The following is a 25955-nucleotide window of genomic DNA, read 5'->3' as shown; positions in this document are numbered from 1 at the left end:
TCGACGACAGACGTGATGACGTCAGCGAATGACCGATGGTGTCATGACGTCCTGACGCCTCTCAGCGGTGACGTCACACGTCGCCATGCAAACGAATGTAAAACGAAGTGTTTATTCTGCTTCAGAGTTGAAAGTTGAATATTGTCATGATGTGCGATGCACTCTTACATGTACGAAGTTTCTTTCAGTCCAGGTCACAGTACCGAGAAAAACGTGACACGACCGCTAGGAGGAGCACAAAATTGGTCCTTCAGTATTAATATATAGATTCATACAGTCTCATCAAAATGCTTCTGTGTAGAATAAGAGTGAAGATGGAAACAAAATAATGTCTGAAATCCATTTTCGACTGGTCATGCTATAAAAACCGCCTGGAGACAAACACTGCCAGGACACGTCATGACATTGACACCACCCAGACATGTCTGGAGACGATCAACACATCCAGGAGACATTCAATAAACAAATTTTAAAAACAACGTTGCATTATAGACGTTTCAAGATGTGCATCAACATTATTCTTTATAAACAGCTGCCAATCATTATGTTGGATGGAAAAAAAAAATTTGGCTCCAAATTAAACGCATCAATACGGTGAAAAAAAAAAATAAGTCACAAAGAAAAACCATACCAGATTCATATAAAATAACCAATTTCTTTAGAAACAGTCATGAGAACAAAGGAAAACGTGATCACTCGTACACTGCTGAGGTTAAAAGTTAAAACCTCCACCACCCATTATCATAAGATACGGGATAAAACTTTGCCACCATGGAGCCCATAATTAAGCATGCATGCATGCATACACCCAAGGAGAGTCTCTTTACAGATCAAAATCTACCCATATACATCACGTCCATGTGTTCTGTCTATGTCCCTCTACCTTGTAGCAACTGCCAACCGCACATCCCGATCAGGACACGAACTGTACCGCTATCATCTGAAAAGTAGGGCACTCGGCAAGTGGCTAAAGCACCAAGCAAGCACTCCAATGAAATGGTTGATAAGGAACAGCTGGCTTGGCAAGTGATAGCAAACTGATTGGTGATGGCACATACCCACAGAAAAGAAAACACCACTTTCTGAACACTCCTTAATCTTTTCTTCATTCAATATAATTGTCCAAACAAAAAAGTTAAGTTTAACTCGCCAAAGCCCCGTCACAGACGGATTCCGTTCATTCAACCACCCTCACCAGCTCACCCACACTCGAGGGACATGGACTGGATAGGGCGTGCTTGTCCCCGCCTACTCATCCCCCGCCCCTGCCCCATTCCCCACCCACCTTCAATTTGCTTACCCCCGCCCAAAAATTTAATTACCCCAGCCCGCCTCTTCACTCCCCGACCCCCGTCTCTTGATTCCCCGCCCCACTTGCCCCCGGGCCCCCGTCCCCTTGTCCACCCTCTCACACTCAACCCCGCCTAATTCACCTCATCCCCCGCCCCATTTCCCCCCCCCCGTTTCCCGCTTTCAATTTGCTTACCCCCACCCAAAAATTTGCTTACCTTGCCCCCCTCTCTTCATCCCCCCCCCCACCTCTTCACTTCTTGTCCCCATCTCAACGAAAAGTGTTTATTCTGCTTCAGAGTTGAAGGTTGACAATTGCCACGACGTGCGATGCACTCTTACAGGGACCATGTTTCTTTCAGTCCAGGCCACAGTACTGAGAAAAACGTGACGCGACCGCCAGGAAGAGCACAAAATTGGTCCTTCAGTATTAATATATAGATAGAAGATACAATGTTTCTTGTTACATTTTTTTTGTGTCACATTCACATTCTGAGGTAATCAGCATGTACAGAAGAGGGTTTTACATTGCAGACGCTATTTTCGAGGAGTGGAATTACACCTCTCAGCAGTAACGGTCTGTCGACGACAGACGTAATGACGTCACCGAATGACCGATGATGTCATGACGTCCTGACGCCTCTCAGCGGCAACGTCACACGTCGCCATGTAAACGAATGTAAAACGAAAAGTGTTTATTCTGCTTCAGAGTTGAAGTTTGACTATTGCCACGATGTGCAATGATGCACTCTTACAGGTACGAAGTTTTTCAGTCCAGGTCACAGTACCGAGAAAAACGTGACGCGACCGCGAGCACAAAATTGGCCCTTCAGTATTAATATATAGATGCTTTGCTTAAATAAATTTTATTTTGATTATATACTTTAATATGTCTGTGAGAGTACATCGTGGGGGGAAAAAAAAAAATATATATATATAAATATATATATATATATATATATATATATAAATATATATATATATATATATATATATATATATATATATATATATATATATACATATATATATATATATATACACACAAACCGCACCGCATGATACATGAAATTGGTCCGAGCTCCTCATTTGAAAAACATAGCACTTAAAAAAATGATATATACGGGTCATCCTCGGTCACCCATAGCACTTACAAAAGTGATATTGTTGTGGGGCCGGGTATCGGTGGCGAGCACGACTGCTAGGGGGGGGTGAGTAGAGTCGGCTCCACCGAACACCTGGAATTTAGAACGTACCTTTCAGATAAATCCGAAAGGTCACGGGTCCCTTATCGGACAGAAGATCGCCAATAGGTCAACCACGTGGGGTAGGGTCAATCGCCAATTTCAATATACCTAAATACCTACGTCAGCAAACCACCAGGGAAATTCACCCTCGGCAGGATCTGCGCGATCCGGGCCGTTACCGAGCCGGATCAGAGTCGTACACAGAGCAGAGAGTACCACAACCCTGCAGGCCAATTGCACGTTTACGGCAACAATGAGGCCTCCTAATTCCCGTTCGCAGCGCCGCAAACCAATGATAGAAAGGACAAGGACGAGCTGGGACATTCAACAAGAGGGGATTAATTTACAATGGGGGGAAGGGAAGCACACAAAAAGCAGAAATATCCGAATAAGAAATGTAATGTACAATGAGCAAAAGAAAGCACTGACACGATTTGACTTGAAGACAGGGCCCACGGGCACACACACAAATACCCCAGGAAGAGATGGACCTCGAGGTCTTTATTGCGCCTTCAGCTCGGAGGGAAGACGAGCTGAGGGAAGAGAACGTGCTGGCTACCTGGCCACGTTCGCGCGGCTGGACGACCGCACCTTCCCAGAGCACCAGGGCAGCCAAACTCAGAGGAGGCGAGACATGGTGATCTACCGTGATGAGATGATCGACCGCTTGTTGTAATGCGCCAGACGAGAGGCCTAGGATATGCGGGATGCAGACAGCTGTAGACCCAGACAGAAGCGCGCTCGAGCAGACAGGACGCAATCTTTTATCCTTCTCTCGTCACTTTTTCAGGGCTCAATCCGCTCCCCTGTCGCCCGCTCTCATTGGGTGGACGGCGTGTCGCGGCTCCGCCTTCTGCAAAGGACCACCCCGGCTCTGGTCCGTGCGTCTCCCATTCTGTGAAAAATGACGCATACCCATATTTGACGCGCAGCCAGAGCGAAGCGCTTCGTGACCATATTTGGTGCGAAATCCACACCGTCTGGGGCATGGAATTCCGCACATGCCCACATGCCGGCGACCGCGCGAAGAGCACGGACAATGCCGTGAGCAGTGTTGTTATTGTTGGTGATGTAAAAATCCTAACTATAAAATAACCCACAGTGCACGTACACTTAATTCCCATTAGACACAGGGGATGGCTTCTAACTATACACATATACTTAACGAAATAACTGACGTACAGGGCCCTGTTTGTTGTGTGCTCATGGCTGCTAGATTCATAACACTACCCCTCCCCTTTTTATAGACTTGTCCCGAGTCATCAAATTTTCGTGTGACCAGCATGTGTAAGTTCTCCCCTTGTACGATTTACATGCGGATCCCTGAGTGAGACTTTTATACGCGTCCCAAAAAAAATAACCGAGTGCGCTGCGTAACTAAACTAACAGACTCATACAGCCAACTTAAATAAAATTGCCGGCGTTACGACAGACACAGGTGGGTTAAACTTATTTACAATCTTAACTAATATTTACAGTAACCATGGTCCAGGACCTGTCATCTGTGGAGAAAAAGGCACAACAAGTCAGTCAATTGTGTGGGTGAGTGCACAGCATCTGAAGGTCAGTCATCCTCAAAAGGTCCCCCTTGTGTGTTTCTTTCCGTGAACCTTGTTCTTCGTTCGTTTCATACCCCAGCTGCTGGAGGCAACTCACCCTAAAATGGCAGGCAATGCACCATACCACAGGCCATTTGAGGAGGCCTTTATGCAGAAGAGGTGGCCAGGCTGCTCAATGCAGTCTCTGGCTCATGGAAATGGAAATGGATGCAAAAACACAAAGAGTGATGAATGGGGCTGCCTGCAGGGCAGTCCTTGCAAAACACTGTGGATGGTCCTGGCGCACATGGTTGAATGGGGACACAGGGGCAAATGCAACCAGGGGCAGCAGGCTTGGGGTCATGACAAAGGCAGGCAACAAAGGCATGGCAAGGCAGATACGGACCAGCAACTGTTGCACAACTGGCCGGCATATGAAGCTGGCCTGCCTTGGGTACGGTCCGTGAGGTTCTGTGGAGGGAGTGCGGTGGTGCTGGCTTCTCCGAAGGCGGGCTCGGACCTAACCTACCATCGCTCCCCAATCTATCGCCTTTGCCTGTCTCTGTCCATACCCAGTACCCACTCCCCTAATTTGCAACAACGAACCAACAAAATGTAGCCCCTTTTTATTTTATTTTTTTCATTATAATTGCTTGACCCTAACCCCCCCATCGTCCTTGTCCAGCTAACCTATCCCATCAACCTAGCCTACTCCCAACCCCTAAGTTCCTTTTTTTTGGAGGGGACGAAGGAGAGACCAGCATCCTCTCTCGAGGCCCAACGAAGCCTCAGAATAGCCTCCTCCATAATTCAGCCATCTTACCAAGGTGGGTCGAGTCGCCGACAGAGAGCGAAGGGGGACATTTCCTATCTATCCGAGCATTTATTAACTTTAAACTAGCCCGGGGCTTTTCAAAACGCCTGTCACTTTAAACTATCGGTTCTAAAAACCACGATTCCCATCACCTGTGTTGGTGTCCATTATTAATTTGGGCCCTGCCCACAAATTTTCACTCGTGCCCTTGCACAATTTCATGGCTGGGCAGCGTGGCTCGCTTGGCAGGGATTTCCCTCCTGCCGGACTCCAACTACGGCACTCCCGGGCCCTGAGGCTGTCTCCGAGCCTACCTGCTCCCTATGAACGCAGGGGGTTGCCCTTCCTGGCATTGCTCCCCTCCGATGCCCATGTAGCATTTTGGCGCTACGGGTCCCGTTCTGTGGGTCGCCCGTGCCTACTACACTACCCCGGTCCCTTGGACCCTTGGCAACCTCTGGCCGACTCGTCCGGTGCCCTCAACTCGATACTCACCTTTCAACAGCCACGCTCCCAGCTGGTCAATGGACTCTTGCACCCCTCCAAATGGGTTTCATGCATACATACACCACCAACACAGAACGACCTCCTTTTGCTAAATTTAACTAACCCACTAACGTTACACAGACCTCGGGGTCACTTGGGTGGGATTCACTCCTCCCCCCACTCATTTATTCGCACCATGCATTCCACATTCGCTCCATTCACACTTGGGCCCACTATCCCACATTCACTCATCATACATCTTTCTTTCACTTTTATTTTCACACCAACACTTTACCTATGTTCCCCTAACTATCTCATGCTCCCTCGTCGTCCCAAACTCGAATGCACGTTACATTTAATCTACGGAGCTAAGCTACGTCCCCACTACACATTCCATGTCTGTCCATGTCTCCAAAATCTATTTCCCATTCTAAATCTAACCTAAATTCCCACTAACTAGTCCACGGGCCCCATGGAGGATGGCTCCCCCATGATGCTGGTCTATCTAATGCTAAACCCATCCCGCAAACTACTGCTCCCATGCCCAAGCAAGATGTTTACCACATCCTGCGGGGCTATGTACTTGGAGCGAGGCTTTTTTTTTTTTTAGCAGCGCCAAGGTGACTGTCTACGGCTCACTCGCTCATCCCTTCCGTCGGGCGATACTTGCAGCCATGACGTCACCCTGCAAATCGCACCGAGCGCTCGCTTTCGGGGCATCCACCATGCGAGCCAACGCTCACCGCTCACACGTAACTCACGCCGCGAGGTCCCCAGTGACGTCACTCACACACCGGACCTGCACGGTTTCCCGTGCAGGCCAGCACGAGCGTATCGTCCCGGGAACCCGCTCCGCGCGCTCTGCGAACAGAACACGCAGCGTGCAGCAGGTGGAGCTTCACACACGTGCTCGCATGTGGTCCCTTCAGTTCCAAATTCAAACAACACTCGTCTACATTTAACCGTAGTCACCATTTTAGCCATCCACGCGACGGTCTCTTTGAAAACGCGGGGCGTTCACGCGCCGGCTTGAGTTGCGTTCGCTCAGGCCGCTCCGAAAACGAGGAACGGACCTTGGACGCAACGTTCCACGGAGTCGGCACGATTTCCAAAATAAACCCGTCCACCGTCTGGGTCGTTCCGCGTACCAATTCCTCGCATGCACGCCATGACACTCACACCATTCTTACCTTCTGGCACACATTTAAACACACGAGCATCACTCATACACTTTACCACACACTCCGGGACAATCATATCGGGGATTCGTGTTAACTCAAGGGGTCCCGGGATCTCTACCCCCCCCCAAAAACTCTGCATGGACCCGCTCGCATCACTCACCCGCTCAACCTCGTACGGCTTAACCAGACTTACTTGGTCGCGATCTGCTTCGAGGGAGCCTACCATCTTCCTCGGTTCCTGAGGGAGGCTATCCTGATGCTCGCATCGTGTCTCAACACATTCCACCAGCTCAACCTCATTGTCCCCCATTATCTCTACTTGTGTGTGTCCGTCTTTTACTGTATCTAATTCATTCCCCTCTTTCGAATTCTGCCTCTCCGTTACCTCGTTTATTATTTCTGTTTCTTCCTGGCTTTCCGTCTCTTTTATTTCCTGCGTCTCCGTCACCTCCTTTAATTTTTCTGTCGTCCCCTCGTGTCTCACCTGACACATTTCCCCAATTATTGTCATGGTGTCACTCGTCCCCTCGACCTTACCAGTCTCCATCGCGGACCGACAAACCTCCACACTCCTCCTCGATTCGGTTGTTTCCCCACGTGCAGGCACCATTAAGCCTTTTATGCCCGGCTGCAGATTCAACCCCATGCTCTGCAATTCCCTTCGCTGCGTTCGCATATCACCCCTCAGTGCCTGCGTGTTCACCTCCATTTTGTTTCGCATCGCATCCATTTTGCGCTCCCATTTGGTCTTTCATCCTTCGCGCATCCGCATCCATCATTTGTGTGAACCTTTCCATGAACTCCATAACCTGCTGCAGTCACATGCCCTGGCCACTCCCACTGACTACATTTAGTGGTGCGGTTATAATAATAATAAAAAAGAACCAGATGAACGGCTTTGCCGCTTTCCCCAAACCTAGGGTGAGGGTGTTTCTTCCTCACAGGTGTTTTGCTGAGCCACAGATTCCTTTAACCTCATCTCAGAACCCACCTGCCCCAGCTCATCTTGGTTCACCATGTTGAGTTCTGGGAATAATTTGAACCGCTCTTAATTTGGAGGGAATGTGGGGTTTTCCTCCGCACCCCTGGTCCGAATCCCACGAATTTTGTTGTGGAGGGGGAGGGGGCTGAATCGCACTCCTGAACACCAATTGTTGTGGGCCGAGTATCGGTGGCGAGCACGACCGCGAGGGGGAGCAGGAGAGTCGGCTCCACCGAACACCCGGAATTTAGGTTGTACCTTTCAGAAAAATCCGAAAGGTCACGGGTCCCTTATCAGACCAAACATCACCAATAGGTCGACCACGTGGGGTAGGGTCAATTGCCAATTTCAATATACCTAAATACCCACGTCGTCACACTACCGGGGAAATTCACCCTCGGCAGGATCTGCGCGATCCGGGCCGTTACCGAGCGGAGAGTCCCAGAACCCTGCCGGCCAATTGCATGATTACGGCAACAATGAGGCCTCCGAATTCCCATTCGCAGCGCGGCAAACCAATGATAGAAAGGACAAGCATGAGCTGGGACATTCAACAAGAGGGGATTTATTTACAATGGGGGGGGGGGGGGAAGGGAATCACACAAAGAGCAGAGTTATCCGAATAAGAAATGTAATGTACAATGAGCAAAGGAAAGCACTTACACGATTCTACTTGAAGACAGGGCCCACAGACACAAACGCACACACAAATACCCCAGGAAGAGATGGACTTCGAGGTCTTTATTGCCCCATTCAGCTCTGAGGGAAGACGAGCTGGGGGAAGAGAAAGTGCTGGCTACCTGGCCGGGTTCACGCGGCTGGACAACCGCACATTCCCGGAGCACCAGTCGCCAAAGAATGGACCAGGGCAGTCGAACTCAGAGGAGGTGAGACGAGGTGATCTCCCGTGATGAGATGGTCGACCGCTTGTTGTAATGCGCCAGACGAGATGCCTCGGATACGCGGGATGCAGACAGCCGCAGACCCAGAGAGAAACGCGCTCGAGCAGACAGGATGCAATCTTTTATCCTTCTTTTGTCGCTTTTTTGGGGCGCGGTCCAATCCCCCGTCGCCTGCTCTCATTGGGTGGATGGCGTGTCGCGGCTCCGCCTTCTTGCAAAGGACCGCCACGGCTCTGGTCCGCGTGTCGCCCATTGGGTGGAAAATGACACATACCCTTATTTGGCGCGCAGCCAGAGCGAAGCGCTTCGTGGCCATATTTGGTGCTAAATCCACACCGTCTGGGGCATGGAATTCCGCACACGCCTGTATGTTGGCGAGCGCTCGGACAATGTGGCAAGCAGAGTGTTGTTGTTGGTGATGTAAAAATCTTAACTATAAAATTATTCACAGCGCACGTACACTTAATTCCCATGAGACACAGCAGATGGATTCTAACTAAAAACGTATACTTAACGAAATAACTGAGCTTCGTGGACCTGTCTGTTGTGCGCTCATGGCTGCCAGATTCGTAACAATATATACAGCAAGTCGTAGGCATGTAGATGAGGCATTCGATGATACGAGTGAGGAAAGTGAAAAAAAACATTTTGAATGCTTTATCGTAAAAAAAAAACCCATTACGGCCTGTTCTGAATCAAGGCATTGTTGAGCAGGCCAAACAGAATAGCAAATCAAGACCCCAGCGAGGGAAAGTGAGGTGACTGAGGAGGATGACTCGTCGATAAAGGATATCTATATATTACTAAAACTCTCATCATGTATGTATGTATGTATCTTCCCGAAATACAGCCAAAATTGTACACAATAGCGCAAAAAAAATTGGCCCACGTTACTCACCATTCTCCTGCGGGTGCAATCAAGTTTCATTCAAATCGGGCAACAAAAAAAAATTATTAAAAAAATCAATTCCCGATTCAGTCAAGTACTCTTCGGGACAATTTGATCAATGCAAACAACCTCAGCAGTATAATTCACTGGAGCTTTTTTTTTTTTTTTTTTTTTTTTTTTATAATCGCTGTCACAACGGGAACCCAACGGGTTCACAGGTCGTCTAGTAATTAAATAAAGCCATTAATTTTCTTCAAAAGGGGTGTATTAATTAACCCAAACACAGTTTTCATTCATACACCACAATGGAGTTCTCTTCATATGCATGCAAAGTTTGGCACCCCTAGGTTTCATGGTTTTGGAGTTATGGAGCACGCACGCATGCACACACACACAAAAAAAGGTGATGGGATGGTAGGGAATGGCATTTGATACAATAGGAGGGTTACAAAACAAGGATGGTGACTACGATAACAGCAGTGACAATCCCAATTTAAATGGAATAAATGGAGACGAGGATGACTAGAACTCCGTGACAACTGGGTGTGAAGCGCTGGCTCTAGGAATGGCAATCTTGCATGGTTAATGCTTCGAGAAAGGTTAACTTTTGACTGGGCTGAATGGCATAAAAGTGTTTTAAGTGAATTTAAACATGATGAACAGAATTGCAAAACATTGTTAACTATGCCTTATAGCATTTGGCGACGAAGCGTGAAGTGATGAGAGGAGCTGGGAAAGGGAATATGCAGACACTGCCCTTGTATTTATGAAGACGACACTTAACCAACATGGAGACAAGCAAAATGTAAACAACCATACACTTACTCTCTCACACAATACACTTGCATCAAGATGAAAAAATGTATAAATATTACATTGAAACCTGTTAGCCAACCGACGACTTTACTGACCATCTGGATCATCGGCTGGGCTCCATTAATCACAGAGGTGATTGACCATTTATGCCCAGAAACTCCCCAAAAAGGAGGTCCACAACTTTAGTCCTTTCCAAGGTCACAGAGTCAGGTAATAAAATGCAACATTACACGTGTTATTTGCTTGTTTATCAAACATTTGCCCGAATCTTCACTCTGGAAGTGATCTTACATCCTTGACGTACATTGTGCCATTACCAACGAGGACAGTACTCCGTAGAGCGCATAAGATAGCTCAGCTACTCTTCACGAAGGACACCATGGGATCTTTAACGTCCGACGCATGTTGGCAGACAGAATGTCCGTTTATCGTCCCTCCAAGGGACGGAACACAGACATTGATGACAGTTTATAGCTCGGTCAGGATTCAAAACTAGGGTAGACAGCTTAGAGGCAAGTGTGTGTACCTCTAAGCCATCCTGTCAGCTGTTTTTTTTAATCCCACTGATAGGCCGGATCTGCCTCCAGACCTGAAAGAAAATCTAATCGGCCTGTTCTCGTCTTGTCACCTACCCAACTCATCCACCAAGTTTTGTCATAATCTGTCCACAACCTAAGTTTGAAATATAATTCTACATATCGTTTTTGGCCCCATCGCTCAATGGTAAAGAATCGCTTTTAAAAACAAAACAAAAATTCCAGTATCCAGATCCTGATCTTCACCAAAATTTAATCTATTCATTCTCATCACACACCTAACCTGTCCACCAAATTGTCCAAATCCATCCATAACTTCGAGATATCCTGCTCAGAGACCAGACAGACAGACAAGGGTGAAAACATTACCTCTGTCCATCTTCTGTGGCAGAAGAGATGGGAAGGTATTGGAGATGTTGAGGAGGATAGGAATTTAGAGGAGGGGGGAAAGAAAGCAGAAGCAGTGTGCACAAGAGAGATCTCCCCACAGAGGATTCCCATGGACTACCATTCAAAAGGGGGCAGTGGAAATGGTCACAGGGATTTTCACAAGTTCACATTAACACCAGTCTGGGACAGCACTGCTTCTGAACGACAGACAGTGAAACTGCTGGACAAATTAAATAACTTTAGAAAAGTTTTCACCTTTGGAATGCGAAGTTCCCAGATGATGCATTCTTCAGAATCAGAGCTTAAAAAACAACAACCTGCAACACATCCCCATCATCACTTGGAGAATAAAATTTGCCCACTCACACATGGGGGACACCACCACACCATAATGACCTCTCAAATCAAACACCCACAATCAAGCAGAGAAAAAGTTGAGAAAGATTACAGGACATCTGAAAGCATCTCACCATGTCTACATTTGTTGGTGGAAGGAATGATGGAAATTGGAGTTTTTCTTTTGGATCTTTCATTCACATTCCTCTCACAACATTCCAACTCAGCTTTGTCCCCGTCACAAACTCTCTCGACCCATCCACTTGCTTTCTCTCTATCCATTTCCCTTGGGCTGTCCGGAAGGCCAGTGTCCTGAGACAACTTGCTGTCCCACAATCCATTCTTCTCCTCAAATTCATAATCAAACTCATTTTTATCCTTTACCCCCTCTAACACCCCAACAATCTCTTCCACCCCCTCTCTCCACATTTTATGTCCCCCTAAACTGTCCTCCTCATAACAACTCTCTTCTGCTAATGCAACCGTCAGCCTTCTTTCAACTTCATTCTCCTCCTTGAAGTCCTTCTCCATCTGAACTTCCAATCCTCCCCTCAATATCCTATCCGTGACATAAATTAAGTCATTGTTTTCCTTAAACATACAATTTTGAATTTGGTCCTCCTCTCCTATTTTGATTGTATTTGCCTGAGAACTTCCCTCATGACTTGTTATTTCAAACTCAAAGTCGCCAACCAAGCACTCCCTCAGCGTTTCCTGCAACCTAAACCCATCCTTTTTCAGATAGTCATTCATACTTTTCAATTCCTCCAACATATTCTCTTGCCTTTTATCCTTGCACCTCATTTTGATGTTATTCATTTCATTATAACTTCCTTGGTTCTCCTCCACTTCAACTCTCAATTCGATCGCCAATCTCTTTTGCAACCGCAATCCATCCTTTTGTAATATACCGTTACACAACGCGTTTGGTGGCATTTTTAATTCAACCTCTTCCTTCAAGCCATCCTCGTTTCTTTCTTTCCACACAATCTCAGTATCTCTTGTGAGCAAAAAAATGGTTTCCAATTCTTCATTCTTCGTCCTGTCATAGACGAGGAAAGATTTCTCAAACAAAGAAATCTTCAATCCATTCTCTCCAACACCACACGACGATCCAGCTTCATTCGCTTCCTGGACCGCATGGCCATCCCACCTAATTTGTTCTTCTGCTTCTGGTGTTCTGAACACCTCACTGCATGGCCTCGGCTTTTCCATCAATCTTTTTTGCAATTCACCATCAGATTTCTCCTGGAATCCGTCCTTAGGATTACATTTTTCCTGAAATCCCTCTTCTTCTCCTGGAGCTCGAATCCAACTGCTCCGAGTCAACAATTCATCTTTCTCACAATCTTCATCAAGCTTGCACTTCTGTTGGTTCCTTATTTTTTCTCCCTCAATTGAGGACCGTCTCTGTACATTTAGCCCTTCACTGTCAACCTTGTGTCTCCGATGTTCTGCAAGTCTGCTTTCCCTTTTCAATTTCCCTGCATACACAGCCTTTCTCAGGACCAGCCACAGGCAAACACCAGCGGCAGCGACAGACAGGGATGTAGACAGCACTGAATGCATTCCTGAAGATAATCTGCAGACACAGAAGTATAAATGGTTAGAAAGCAATGTTGGAGGATGGGGAAAAAAAATATATTAAAAAAAATACAACATTTGAAAAGCAGACAACAACATGCAATAACTCACTGAAATAAAATTCCATAACCATCAACCCATTCCTCATCAAGTCAGTGTTTGCTTGAGGCTGCCCACCATGATATTATTTTGAAAATGGAAATTGTTACAGCAATGTCAGCACCGTTGGCTGCTTTGGGGGACCCACTGCTTTAGATACAACCGGCCCACTGGCTTGTCAGTTCATAATTTCAAAAGCTTCCAAAGATGAATGCTGGCTGCCGTACTTGCAGATTATGGAGCAATTTATTCTGAGGTGCAAAGAGCATGCGATAAATCAAAGAGGATGGTCAAAAGATGAAGCTCAGGAAACGTTCGGGTATCTCATTTGCCAAGTGCGCTCCCGGTTTTCTCAAACCACCTGTCTTTTTCCAAAGTCTCATGCTCCTCTAACCATGCGTAGCGTGCCAGAATACCACCACAAGCTCGGCATTGCAACACAAGCATCCACAGTTTCTAACAGCAATTCCGGATTGACTCACACAACTCGCGATCAAAACTTGCAAATCGAGCTCTTACAGTAATTTGTGAAATTAAGTTTTACCCACTACCTTTGCTTTGTATGGGGGGGGGGGTGGGACATTTGACACTAAAATTGCGTGAAATGTCTCATGACTGGTTCCAAGTGACTGACTTCAGCCAGCCCATCAAATGCTGATCTGCTTTGAATGGAATTAAAACGGACGACCAAATACTGCATTGCAAAGCATGGGTGGGCAATGGAAAAGACTCGTGTACCTACAACAATCTGTATCCTCTCTACTTAATTAATACCATTCAAATACCTTCTGCTTATCCTAAGTACCATTCTTAACCTCGATGTCCAATACAACTGACTTGGTTTCTTTACGCCTCTCACTCTGCTTCTGATAGTAATATTTTGTCTGCACCTTCACCTTTTGTTCCTTACAAGTGAACCATTTCTCGAATGGAGATCATTTTCTCGTTTGCATGGCTGATACGATCACACCTAGCTCTCTCCTCGTCCCATTAAAATTCCCATTGTAACCTCCACCACCGAAGGTAGGAGGAGGTTATGTTTTCAACCATCTGTCCGTTTAAGCCTGGTGTTGGCTTAGTGGTTAGGCTGGTTCGCTTGGGATCCTAAGGTCACGAATTCGAGCCCCGTTTTCCACTGAATTAACACCGGGGGGGTTGACTCGGCCTGTCATCCTTCCGAGGTCGGCGAAATGAGTACCAGTGTATTGATCCCAGTGTATGCCCCGGTTAGAATAGGTGTACAATATCCCTGTGTGTCGTAAGAGGTGACCAGGGTTGGCGTCAGGAAGGGCATCCGGCCATAAAACATTGCCTCAAGAAGGGAACCATGATTGCATGGAGCCCACAAAAAAGCTAACCCCTGCTCAGAAGGGGAAAATGCCTGTAAAGACGTGCGTCTGTTTGTTTGTGTACAGGATATCTCAGAGCATTGTGGATGGATCTGGATGAAATTTTGAGGACGTTCTGTGTGCGACAAGAACGAACTGATTAGATTTTGGTGAAGATCCGGATCTGGATCCGACAACTAGAATTTTTTAAGCGATTCTTCACCATTGAGAGATAGAGCTCAAAAATGATACAACACGATATCTCAAAAGGTTGTGGACGGATTCGGACGAAACTTGGTGGACATGTTGGGTGTGTGACAAGGAAGAACAGATTCATTTTTGGTGAAGATCTGAATCCGAATCCAGATACGATAATTATTTAATTTGTAAAGTGATTCTTCACCATTGAGATATTGAGTCAAAAACGATATAATACTGTGTAGCATGATATATGGGTCATTCCATGTCAAATCATCAAAGAATCTGCCGTCATCTCTCAGATTTTTGTAAAACTTTGGGAACCAAGAAAAACGGCAAGAACTTAAATATTTTTGCTAACAGCCTCTTAATTAGTGAGATACAGACTAACGAACTTTGGACTAATTAGCACGACGTCGCGAATTCAAATGGCCATATCTCTAAAAGTATAACACCTAGAGAGCTGGTTTTGGTGTCATTTTAAAGGTATTTTCCTACCTCCAACCACAAAAAAGTTATCACAAAATATAAACTTCAATCGTGAATCCCCAAAAAAATGTATCCTTCAAATTTCCTCAAATTCATCCCAGAGGTACCTTATGATGTCAAGAAGCTTCCACATAACTTTTGTGATGGGCACTCTAATAGTTTCTGAGATATGAGCAATAATGTACATGTACGTGTGGCATATAGGTTCGAAAATCAGCATTTGTAATGTATTATACAATCATTCTAACCTAGCCATGACAGGGAACACAGGGAACAACCATCAATTGCTTTGAAGTATCATACACTTTCATTTTCAACTGGGCCTGAGGGGAAGAAACAAGTGCTGCTGTTGCTGCATTGAAGAGGAAATTGAAAGCCTAAGTCAGGTTAGTGAACACTGTGTACTTGAACTCACTTATTGATTGTATAATACATTACAAATGCTGATTTTCGAACCTATATGCCAAACGTACATGTACATTATTGCTCATATCTCAGAAACTATTGAAGTGCCCATCACAAAATTTATGTGGAAGCTTCTTGACATCATAAGGTACCTCTGGGATGAATTTGAAGGATACATTTTTTGGGGATTCACAATTGAAGTTTATATTTTGTGATAACTTTTTTTTGTGGTTGGAGGTAGGAAAATGTTGCCGAGACAAATTCATAGGACATGAAAATACCTTTAAAATGACACCAAAACCAGCTCTCTTGATGTTATACTTTTAGAGATATGGCCATTTGAATTCGCGACGTCGTGCTAATTAGTCCAAAGTTCGTTAGTCTGTATCTCACTAATTAAGAGGATGTTAGCAAAAATATTTGAGTTCTTGCCGTTTTTCATGGGTCGCAATTGGTTCCCAAAGTTTTACAAAAATCTGAGAGATGACGGCAGATTCTTTGACGATTTCACATGGAATGACCCATATTTCAAAAATGTAATGGGCCCGATATGTTCTCGTAGATCAGGCATTGCGTGGCATGCGCTCCACCAAGTGCCTTTTAGTTTTATATTAATCATTACATTGTTTTATGTTAAAAAAAAAAAAAAACAGAAAAAGCCCCGGTTCTCTCTTCAACCCCCATTATACTTTGGCTCCATCTTTCTGAAAGCAGTCCATGAGCACACCAAAATGCTTCTCTCTACTTCTTAAATGGAAAACATTGCTGCAAGCACCAGCTTACCACCAATAAGGTCAATTTCTATTGCATTGCTTACAAATTGCTTCCCTTCCTATTGTTTAAAGCACATCAGAAACCTACCTCATGACCCTTCTTTGAATGGGCTTCCAATTATTCCATACCCAGCTTCCAACTCTTCAGAGCAAACTTTACCCATCCGTTCGCTTCTGCATGTAAAACTACAAACGGCCTCAGACAGTAACCCAACACATCAATCGCTCCAGTCATGTCTCGGAAGCACGTCACTCAATCTTTACAATCCTTCCGGCAAAAAGATGAATCTTATGAATAAATAACCAAATTAATCTTCATGGTTCTTTCCATTCTCCACACCGTTGTCTGCCAACCCACACCCCCTCAAAAGCAGCTACACTCAGAACTGCACCTCCTTCACGCCTTAGCCACTCCAGGCTGCACTCCCTCCCGGCTGCTGCCACCCAGCTCACATCTTCAAACACACCACCGTCTGCCCACCAGGATCGTCCCCACACAACCCATCCGCAGACACCTTTCCACACCATTACCAGCCAGGCAACATACAACCTCATATCAGCTTTGTGTAACAATTTAAAGATGTACCTTCAAATTAATGGGACACTTTCCTTGAAAGGTAACGAAAGACATGCAAAGGAATCTTGACTAATCTTCATTGCATCATCCCATCCCATCCCATCCCTCGATATTTCTCTCTGTTTCCAGCTTTGGATTTGCTCCCACTGACTGCAGTGAGTGCTGCCAGTACAGACAAGGAAATATTTGTTCCCTCCACTACCAAAAGTGAAGGGGGTTACATTTTCACCCCCTCTGTCTGTCTGTCTGCCTGTGTCTGTGTGTGCAGGATATCTCAAAAAGTTGTGGATGGATTCGGACGAAACTTGGTGGACATGTTGGGTGTGTGACAAGGAAGAATCGATTCAATTTTTAGATCCTCGTGGAGGATCTCCAAGTCTTACTCACGTTGTTGTTCTTCATCTTCTTCTTGTGGACTTTTTTGGTTTCACAGCCTACAGTTTTCATTGAAACTTGGCATATATATGTAAAGATACCCTGCGCAGACGGAAACCATCTCCGATTTTGAAAATTCCTCTGAGAAAAAAAAAGTCATGACGTCAAAATATCTCTGCTACTGGAAATCGCCTAAAAAAATTATCTCCGAAACTAGGCAAGATTTTTGAATTATGTTTGCGGGAATCGATCAGGGCATTAGCAGAGATGAATTACCGCACATATGATACATCACTCTGACGTCACATCAATTTTTATGACGTCATTCCTATTTTTTGACATTTTTTGTTTCACAACCCAGAGTTTTCATGAAACTTGCCATGTATACGTAGAAAGCCCACGTGCAGGCAGAAACCATCTCCGATTTTGGAAATTCTTCCTAGAAAAAAAAAAGTTGACGTCATAATAATCGCCGCCAACGGCAATCACCTCTAGCATTATCTCCGAAACGAGGCAAGCTGTTTGAATTTTGTTTGCGGGAATCAAGCCGGGCATTAGCACAGATAATTTATCGCAAACCTGATACATCACAATGACGTCATATTAGTTTATATGACGTCATCATTAAGACGACGAGGATCTTAGCTGATTTGAGCTTGATGGTGAAGATCCGGATATGAGAATTATTTAATTTTTAAAGTGATTCTTCACCATTGAGAGATAGGGCCAAAAACGATGTAGTGCTGTGTAGCATTGTATTTCAAACATGCATTGGGCCCCGATATGTTGTCGTGGATCAGGCATTACGTGGTGGAGGTATGCGCTCTACCGAGTACCCTTGTATACATATATAGAGCAGACACTTTGGACACACTACCACGAAACTCACACAGCGTACTCCCACTCACCGAGTACGTAATAAATAAAAATTATTATCGCGATTTGTGCCATCAATGGACAAGTAATATACTTTGGCGTAAAGGGAAGTAAATATCGACAAAAAGGAAAAACCACATCGAAAACAACAAACTCGTCGTCAATCAACTAAATCAAACCGCACGACAAGCCCCGAGTACGTCATTTGGTTAATTTAATTAAATTTAAAAAAAAAAACCTGTTGCTAAAAAATCAGAATAAAATTAAATAAACCGAGTTTCACAGGTAAGGTGAAGGTGAAGGTGATGCCGTGGCATGCGGACAGGTACGGCGAGCTTCACGGCAGAGGGACGGACGGGACTCCGAAGCACGAGTTTCATAACTACCGGCGTTAACTTTTTAACTAACCCCGTGTGACGTCACAACGCGGGACATTCAAACTTCACGAACATTTCAAACGGCGAGACTGAAATCAATGGGGGCACGTCACAGGAAGTGTGAGGAGGAGAGATGAGGTAAATGGGTGTAGTTACCGCTTCACCTTGAGCCACGTGATCTCGCCAAGGACTCCGTGCGGCAGAGACGCGGTGGGGGGTGGGGCGGGGTTAAGAGTAAAACCCAAACGTACCGCATCGCCGGCAGCGCCATTCTCAGCTCTGCGAGTCCGCGCAGGGTTGGGAGGCACCGTCCAACAACACTCATCCCACGTGGCCGACTCAGAAGGAGGCGGGACGGCGAAAAGGGGGAGGAGCTCCGGAGAGGAGAGGTAAAAATTAAAAGGCTTCGAGGACACACTCAGTCAGCCCCCCCTCCCCGAACTGATGCTACTACAGCAGTAGTCACACCCACGTGATCATCAGTAGTAACTAATCCGAATTAACAGGGAAATAATTTTTGATTCCGAGTGACGTTTTGCCATCGACGTCATTAAAATAATGAATATGGCCAGGTGGCAGGTAACCAATCAACAGGCGTCACTCACGGCGAGGCGTGGCAGGCGATCACGTGATTGTTGTTGCTACGAGAACTTCGGCAGCCTCTGCGCCCTCGGAGATCCGAGCCACGCCCTGGTGGGGAGTGAATCACACCCTCGGGAACACAAAGGACACTCACGAGTAACTTCAATGACGCAGCAGGCCATTTGGCCCACCACGCCTGAATTACATCAACGACCCATTTGTCCAAACGATTTGGAATGGGGGACATCTGGACATCACCGAGGTGAAGTCATCATGAAGCACTCGGTGATGGCGATGTCAGGCTTCATTCAGGGCTTGTTGTTTCAGGAGGAGAAGGGGGGAGGTTGCTTCCACGTTCATACACGAGCATGATTGATCACCAAAAGGCGTTCCCAAGTGCTGGAGTTGACGACTTGGTGAGCAGTGAGATGTTTAGGATACGACATGTAAACCACAGTGAACAACTATTAAAAAGAAAAAGCTGAAACTTCTCGAGACAGAAATGAGAATAGTGCAAAACAAATTAAAAACGGACAAGGATGCATGGACAAAACAAAATAGATGGCTGTGAATCCACTCATAGTCATGGCCTGAAAAATAACCCACACAGTCCATCTCCTCTTCCAAACACCCCAAGTAGGATACCATGGTTTACAACGGGTAGTACATTACTTGTGAAATTGAAGATTCACCAGTATATATACATATATATTATAAACATATATTATATACATATATATTATATCCATATATATTATACACATATAAATTATATACATATATATTATATCCATATATTATATCCATATATTATATCCATATATTATATCCATATATATTATATCCATATATTATATCCATATATATTACATACATATATATTAAAAACTTATATATTATATACAAATATATTATATACATATATATGATATACATATATATTATATACATATATATTATATACATATATTATATACATATATTATATACATAAATATTATATACATATATATGATATACATGTATATTATATACATATATTATATACATATATTTAAATATATATATTATCAACATAAATATTTTCTACATATATATAATATACATATAAATGATATAAATGTATATTATATACATATATATTATATACTTATATATTATATACATATATATTATATACATAAATATTATATACATATATTATCATACCATATATCATATATATTTATATACATATATATGACATACATATATATTATATACATATATATTATATACTTATATACATATATTATCAACATAAATATTATATACATATATATTATATACATATATATGATATACATGTATATTATATACATATATATTATATACTTATATATTATATACATATATATTATATACATAAATATTATATACATATATATGATATACATATATATTATATACATATATATTATATACATATATATGATATACATATATATTATATACATATGTGATATACATATATATTATATACATATATTATATCCATATATATTATACACATATATATTATATCCATATATATTATATACATATATATTATATCCATATATATTATACACATATATATTATATACAAACATATATGTTATATACATATATATGATAGACATATGTTATATACATATATGTTATATACATATATATTATATACATATATATTATATACATATATATTATATACATATATATGATATACAAATATATTATATACATATATATTATATACATGAGCCTGGTGTTGGCACAGTGGTTCGGGCAGCGGCTTGGGATCCAAAAGGTCCTGAGTTCAAGCCCCGTTGGGCCACTGAATTGATACACCAGGGGGTTGACTCAGTCTGTCATCCTTCCGAGGTCGGCGAAATGAGTACCAGTATACTGGGCCGGTGTATACCCCGGTCAAAATAGGTGTACCATATCCCTGTGTTGTAAGAGGCGACCAGGGTTGCGTCAGGAAGGGCATCCGGCGTAAAATATGTGCCAAATCACTATGCGGATCATACGGATGATCCGCTGTGGCGACCCCAAATGGGAGCAGCCGAAAGAAGAAGAAGAGGAAGATATATTACATTCATATATATATATATATATATATATATATATATATATATATACACATATATACATTTATGTATGCATATATAAATATATATGTTAGCAGGGTCCTACCTACCAAATTTGATTGGAATCGGTTGAGTGGTTTAGCCCCTAGGCTTGACCAAAGTTTCGCGGACAGACAGACAGATGGAAATTTCCAGAATAAGGGTGCTCTAAGAGCAGCCAATAAAAAACGAAGTTCATTATATCTCAGAGACTATGAGTCAGATATACATGAAACTGGTATGTTAGGTTCATGGTATGTCCTAGTTATGTGTGAGAAAGAAACCGTTGCTATGGACCACTCCATTGCCTAGCAACGGCCAAAACTCTAAATGTGGGGGTATTTTAACGAAAAAACAATCTGCAGCATTAACCCTTGAAGCTAGAATCATGAATTTTCTTGTGCTTAATCCTCAGGTCATTCCCCATCGAACGGGCCCATCACATCAGGTTCTATTGGGTAGGCGACTACCCATGTCCGCCTACCGGCTTGTCTGTCTGTTGGCTGCTCTTAGAGCACCCTTATTCTGGACATTTCCATGTCTGTCTGTCTGCGAAACTTTGGTCAAGCCTCGGGGCTAAACCACTCAACCGATTCCAATGAAATTTGGTAGGTAGGACCAATATTTCTGGGAATCGTGTGCTTTCGAATATGGGACCCCGGGCCCTAGCAACGGCATAGAACGGCCCTTTAAAGTGGTCAAAAAATCGAAAAAAAAAATCAAAAACAAAAAAATTCGAAAAATCGAAGCTTCGAGTTCTGTGCGCAATCTATCTAGCTCCCTTCATGCCAATTTGCAGCCCTAACAAAAAATATTTGTAGGAGGAGATAGGTTTTGGGCGAGTACATGTCGAACATTTCAGAAATGGTTAATTGTGAATATCTGTAAGAGAAAGAGTCTGATTTTGATGAAACTTGGGTGAAATCTTTTTTCCGACTAGATCGACTACCCACCCAACAGACAAACAGACTCGACCACCCAATATATCGAATACATAAAGCTCATTCTAACTGACTCACTGACCGATATTAAAGATCGGGACCTTCCGGGTGGCAAGAGCAAAGATGAGAGGGTAGCTGTGGAGTTTACGAACAAGCTGAGTGCAGATTTGTGGGGTCTGGGTGCTTTGGGAGATCCTGAAGAGTTGTGGAGTGCCTTCAAGACCACCGTCCTTGATGCAACCGGTGGATGTCTTGGAACTCACCGGAGGGAGAAGAAGAATTTTGTCTCTCAAGGGACACTGGATACGATTGCCCAGAGTCGCAGAGCCAGGCTGAATGGCAGAGCTGAGCTGTTCAGGGAGCTGAAGCGTAAAACTGTATGTGCGCTAAGGGTGGACAAGAGGCCTATGTGCGAGGAATCTATGAGGGGGTAGAGCATCACCTGTGGTCAAATTATTATCATCCTACTTACAAGGGAATTTGTGCATTGTGTTCATCCAAGCCCATCCCTCGGTGTACTGCAGTTAGAGCAGAGCGTGGTCGGCTCTTGACAGAGGAGTCCGAAGTGAAGGCCCGTTGGGCCGGTTACATTGAGCGGTTGTACCAGGCTGATCCACCAGCTGTCGATTTGGATGTCAGGGGTGTTACAATTACTGTTGCTGACCCTCCAATCAACTGTGGTGCACCTTCGTTTGTGGAAACACAGGCTGTGGTGAACCGGTTGAAATGGGGTAAAGCTCCAGGGATCTGTGGCATTCATGCTGAACTTCTCAAGGCTGGTGGAAATGCTGTCCTCGTGTCATTGCATGCAGTTCTGTGCTCTGCCTGGAACACAGGCATCATCCCAACTGACTGGAAGAGGGGCCTTGTTGTCCCTCTCTGGAAAGGGAAGGGTGATTGCCAAGACTGCAACAACTACCAAGAGGTGACGCTGCTCTCAGTGCTGGGCAAGGTCTTTGCTGGGATAATTCTTGATCGGGTTCGCCACCATCTGCTTGAGCACCAGCGTCCAGAGCAGTCAGACTTTACACCAAAGAGGTCAACAATTGACCGTATCCTTACTCTTTGGATCCTCACCGAACGCAGACGAGAGTTTCGGCAGGGGCTGCTTGCAGCCTATGTTGATCTCTGTAAAGCGTTCGATTCAGTAAATCGGGATGTCCTCTGGAGGATTCTTGGTCTTCGTGGATCCCCAAAACTGATCGATCTGATGTCTGAACTCTACTCTGGTGCTGAGAGTGCTTTGAGATGTGCTGGTACCATCTCTGACTTATTTCCAGTTGTTACTGGAGTTTGTCAGGGGTGTTTGCTGGCCCCCACACTTTTCAGCACTTGTATGGACTGTATTCTGGGGAGAATGTCGGGAGATCAAGCTGTGGTGCATCATTTGGGAATGTCAAGATCTCTGACCTTGATTTTGCAGATGATGCAGTCATCTATGCAGAAACTTTAGATATCCTTTTGGGGGCCTTCAAGGTGCTGAATGAGGAGTCGGTGCCACTGAGATTACAGATTTCTTGGGTCAAAACTAAGATCCAGGCTTCCAATGACATCTTGGATGCTGCTGTCCTCTCTGTGCCTGTTTGTGGTGAGGATGTTGAAGTCGTGGAGAGATTCACTTACCTTGGCAGTGATATTCATGTCTCTGCTGGCTGTGAGTCAGAGGTCAACAGGCGTCTGGCTCGGGCCTGGGGAGTGATGGATTCACTGGATAATGGGGTGTGGCACTGCCAGTACCTGTGCGGAAGGACGAAAGTCCGAGTCTTCAGGTCCTTGGTGCTTCCAGTCTTTCTCTATGGATGTGAGACGTGGACTCTGACCAGGGATCTGAAATGGAGACTTAATTCCTTTGGTACCAGGTCTTTTCTGAGAATATTTGGCTATCGCTGGTACTTTGTGTCCAACGAGCAGTTGCTGAGAGAGACTCAAATGAGATTTGTTACCTGCATAATCTGTGAGCGTCAGCGGCAGCTGTATGGACATGTGGCTTGTTTTCCTAACACTGATCCTGCTCACCAGATTCTCTCAGCGAGGGAGTCTCGTGAGTGGAGGAGGCCAATGGGCTGACCACATGCCTCGTGGTTGCAGCAGGTTGATCGGCATCTCAAGGAGATGGGGATGGGCCAGGCATCTGCCTGGGGGATGGCCAGACGGAGGTCCTTGGAGTACCGGCGGAAAGTGTACGCAGGGACGCGCTGCTCTAGTGCATGCTCCCATACCTGACCTGACCTGACCTGACCTGACCTATGTGTAGAAAACTGTCGTCTTTCCTCCCTCATGAGTTTGTCTAACACCGCTATCCCTTCACACCAATTTTATGTTTTTTATCGCTTTGTAATCTGTCTTTTACATGCAGGCAGTGGGCACATGTTTAGCTCGGAGAAGCCGCCCCCCTCCCTCCACTGTCCCACTGGGTGAAAGGTCAGGGCAGTTTCCCCACCCACAGGCTAGTACACCAGCCAATGATAGCCAAGTGGGGAGGGGCTAGGGCATCACAGCTGCAGGTGGGGGCAGAAACATTAAAAGATGGCAGTGTAAACCACGGGGAAGTAGATGAACAGGAACTTTGCCACGGAGCCTGTAGGACGTAGGTGAACTCCTGGAGTTTCTCCGTGATGGCATGCATACATCTACAGCCTCCCGCCATGTCCACACTGCAAGCAGTGCCTACCTGCCCTAATGCTGGCTCCGTGTCTGCAGAACAAATTGATTCTCACAAGGCTGTATCTCCACCTAGGACTAAGTTGCATTCCTTTAGGTGCAGCAGGGTTATTTTCAGTCTTGTCATTGCTTCTGGTCTATCTCCTAAGGTGTAAATTGGCTCGTCAAGTGATTAGATAGATAAGTGTGTATGGGTTTTGGGTTTTGGGCAGGAATAATTGAATTGCTTCCTTTTGTATTCCCACCCTTTGTACTCATTTTAATACACATTGTAAACCCACTTGGTCTCTGGGTGATTTGAGAGTCCTGTTCACTAGTTATATGAGCTATGTACGTACGTTAAAGGACAGGTTAGGTCCAGTCAATTTTTGCCTGATACAAAAAGTATCCCGCGCCCGACGTGGTTTCTGCACGTAATGGCATTTGGTTGACGGGCGTGAGGGAGTACCAGCACTTTGCTTCTCCAGCTCAGACGCTTCACCATAGTACTGTAATGTGGTAAATAGGCCTGCGATCTCGCTTGGAGCGTCAGAATCGACGGACTGGTGTGACCACTTTGACAGTGGTTTATCAGGATTTGGACCAGGCAACTGTGCCGGCCTGACAACTACTTCAGTATTATACATCTCTACGTCCAACATTTTCTGAGTTTACTTTCACACACCAACCCACGCACACATACTAATGGCTTAAAGAAAATAACAGGACTGAGTCATTTGGATAATTGTAGATTTTGCAAGGTGGAAACAGAAAGCATGAGACATCCACCTATCGGGATGTAAGATACTCATGTCAGACCAACTGCACACACAAAGGCACACCAGGGTGTGGAGTTATCCACTGACATATCTGCAAAAAAATTCATTGAAACATGAACCAAAAGCAATCATTGAAACAAGGAAGTAACGCTTACGTATGACCTGATGATCCAATCGGGCATGAACATAGAAAACAAAGTATTATGAGCAGATATAGTATTGTCATAGCCATCAGACCGTTCCAGTTGCCCGGTTTGAATCTGACGAGCCGCATTAAAGCAGCTGTAGCAGTCAGATAAGCCAGCAGTTCCAGGTTGGATCACAGCCTTTGATTTCTGCTACCATCCCAGTGGAACCACCAAGCCACCCAAGTGC

The 25955-nt window shown here is 44.7% G+C and overlaps 1 protein-coding gene across 11 annotated transcripts in view; it reads right to left on the bottom strand.

Moving 5' to 3' along the window:
• Positions 1-19380, bottom strand: part of LOC147034378 (uncharacterized) — a 34815-nt gene extending 15435 nt beyond the window's left edge. For 2 of the 11 annotated variants that reach the window (XR_015058371.1, XM_085881926.1), the window contains exons 1-3: positions 19094-19380; positions 11542-12989; positions 11327-11388 (exon numbers count right to left, since the gene is read on the bottom strand). Coding sequence is in view for 10 of the 11 variants with exons in the window: in XM_085881926.1 (XP_085738052.1) it covers positions 11327-11388; positions 11542-12989; positions 19094-19317 (1734 nt within the window). In the remaining variant the exon portion in view is untranslated. Of the gene's footprint in view, positions 1-11326; positions 11389-11541; positions 12990-16371; positions 16394-17247; positions 17688-18384; positions 18605-18644; positions 18980-19093 lie in introns of those variants that run through there. The other 9 variants (XM_085881859.1, XM_085881884.1, XM_085881867.1 and 6 more) reach the window with 9 other exon arrangements.
• Between the last annotated feature and the right edge of the window lie 6575 nt (positions 19381-25955).

Source organism: Eptatretus burgeri, chromosome 1 (genome assembly GCF_056783735.1).
Source record: "Eptatretus burgeri isolate ZD-2024b chromosome 1, Ebu_testis_v1, whole genome shotgun sequence".
Classification (NCBI taxonomy): domain Eukaryota; kingdom Metazoa; phylum Chordata; class Myxini; order Myxiniformes; family Myxinidae; genus Eptatretus; species Eptatretus burgeri.
The sequence above is the reverse complement of the archived record's forward strand: the minus strand, read 5'-3'. Positions and strand labels throughout refer to the sequence as shown.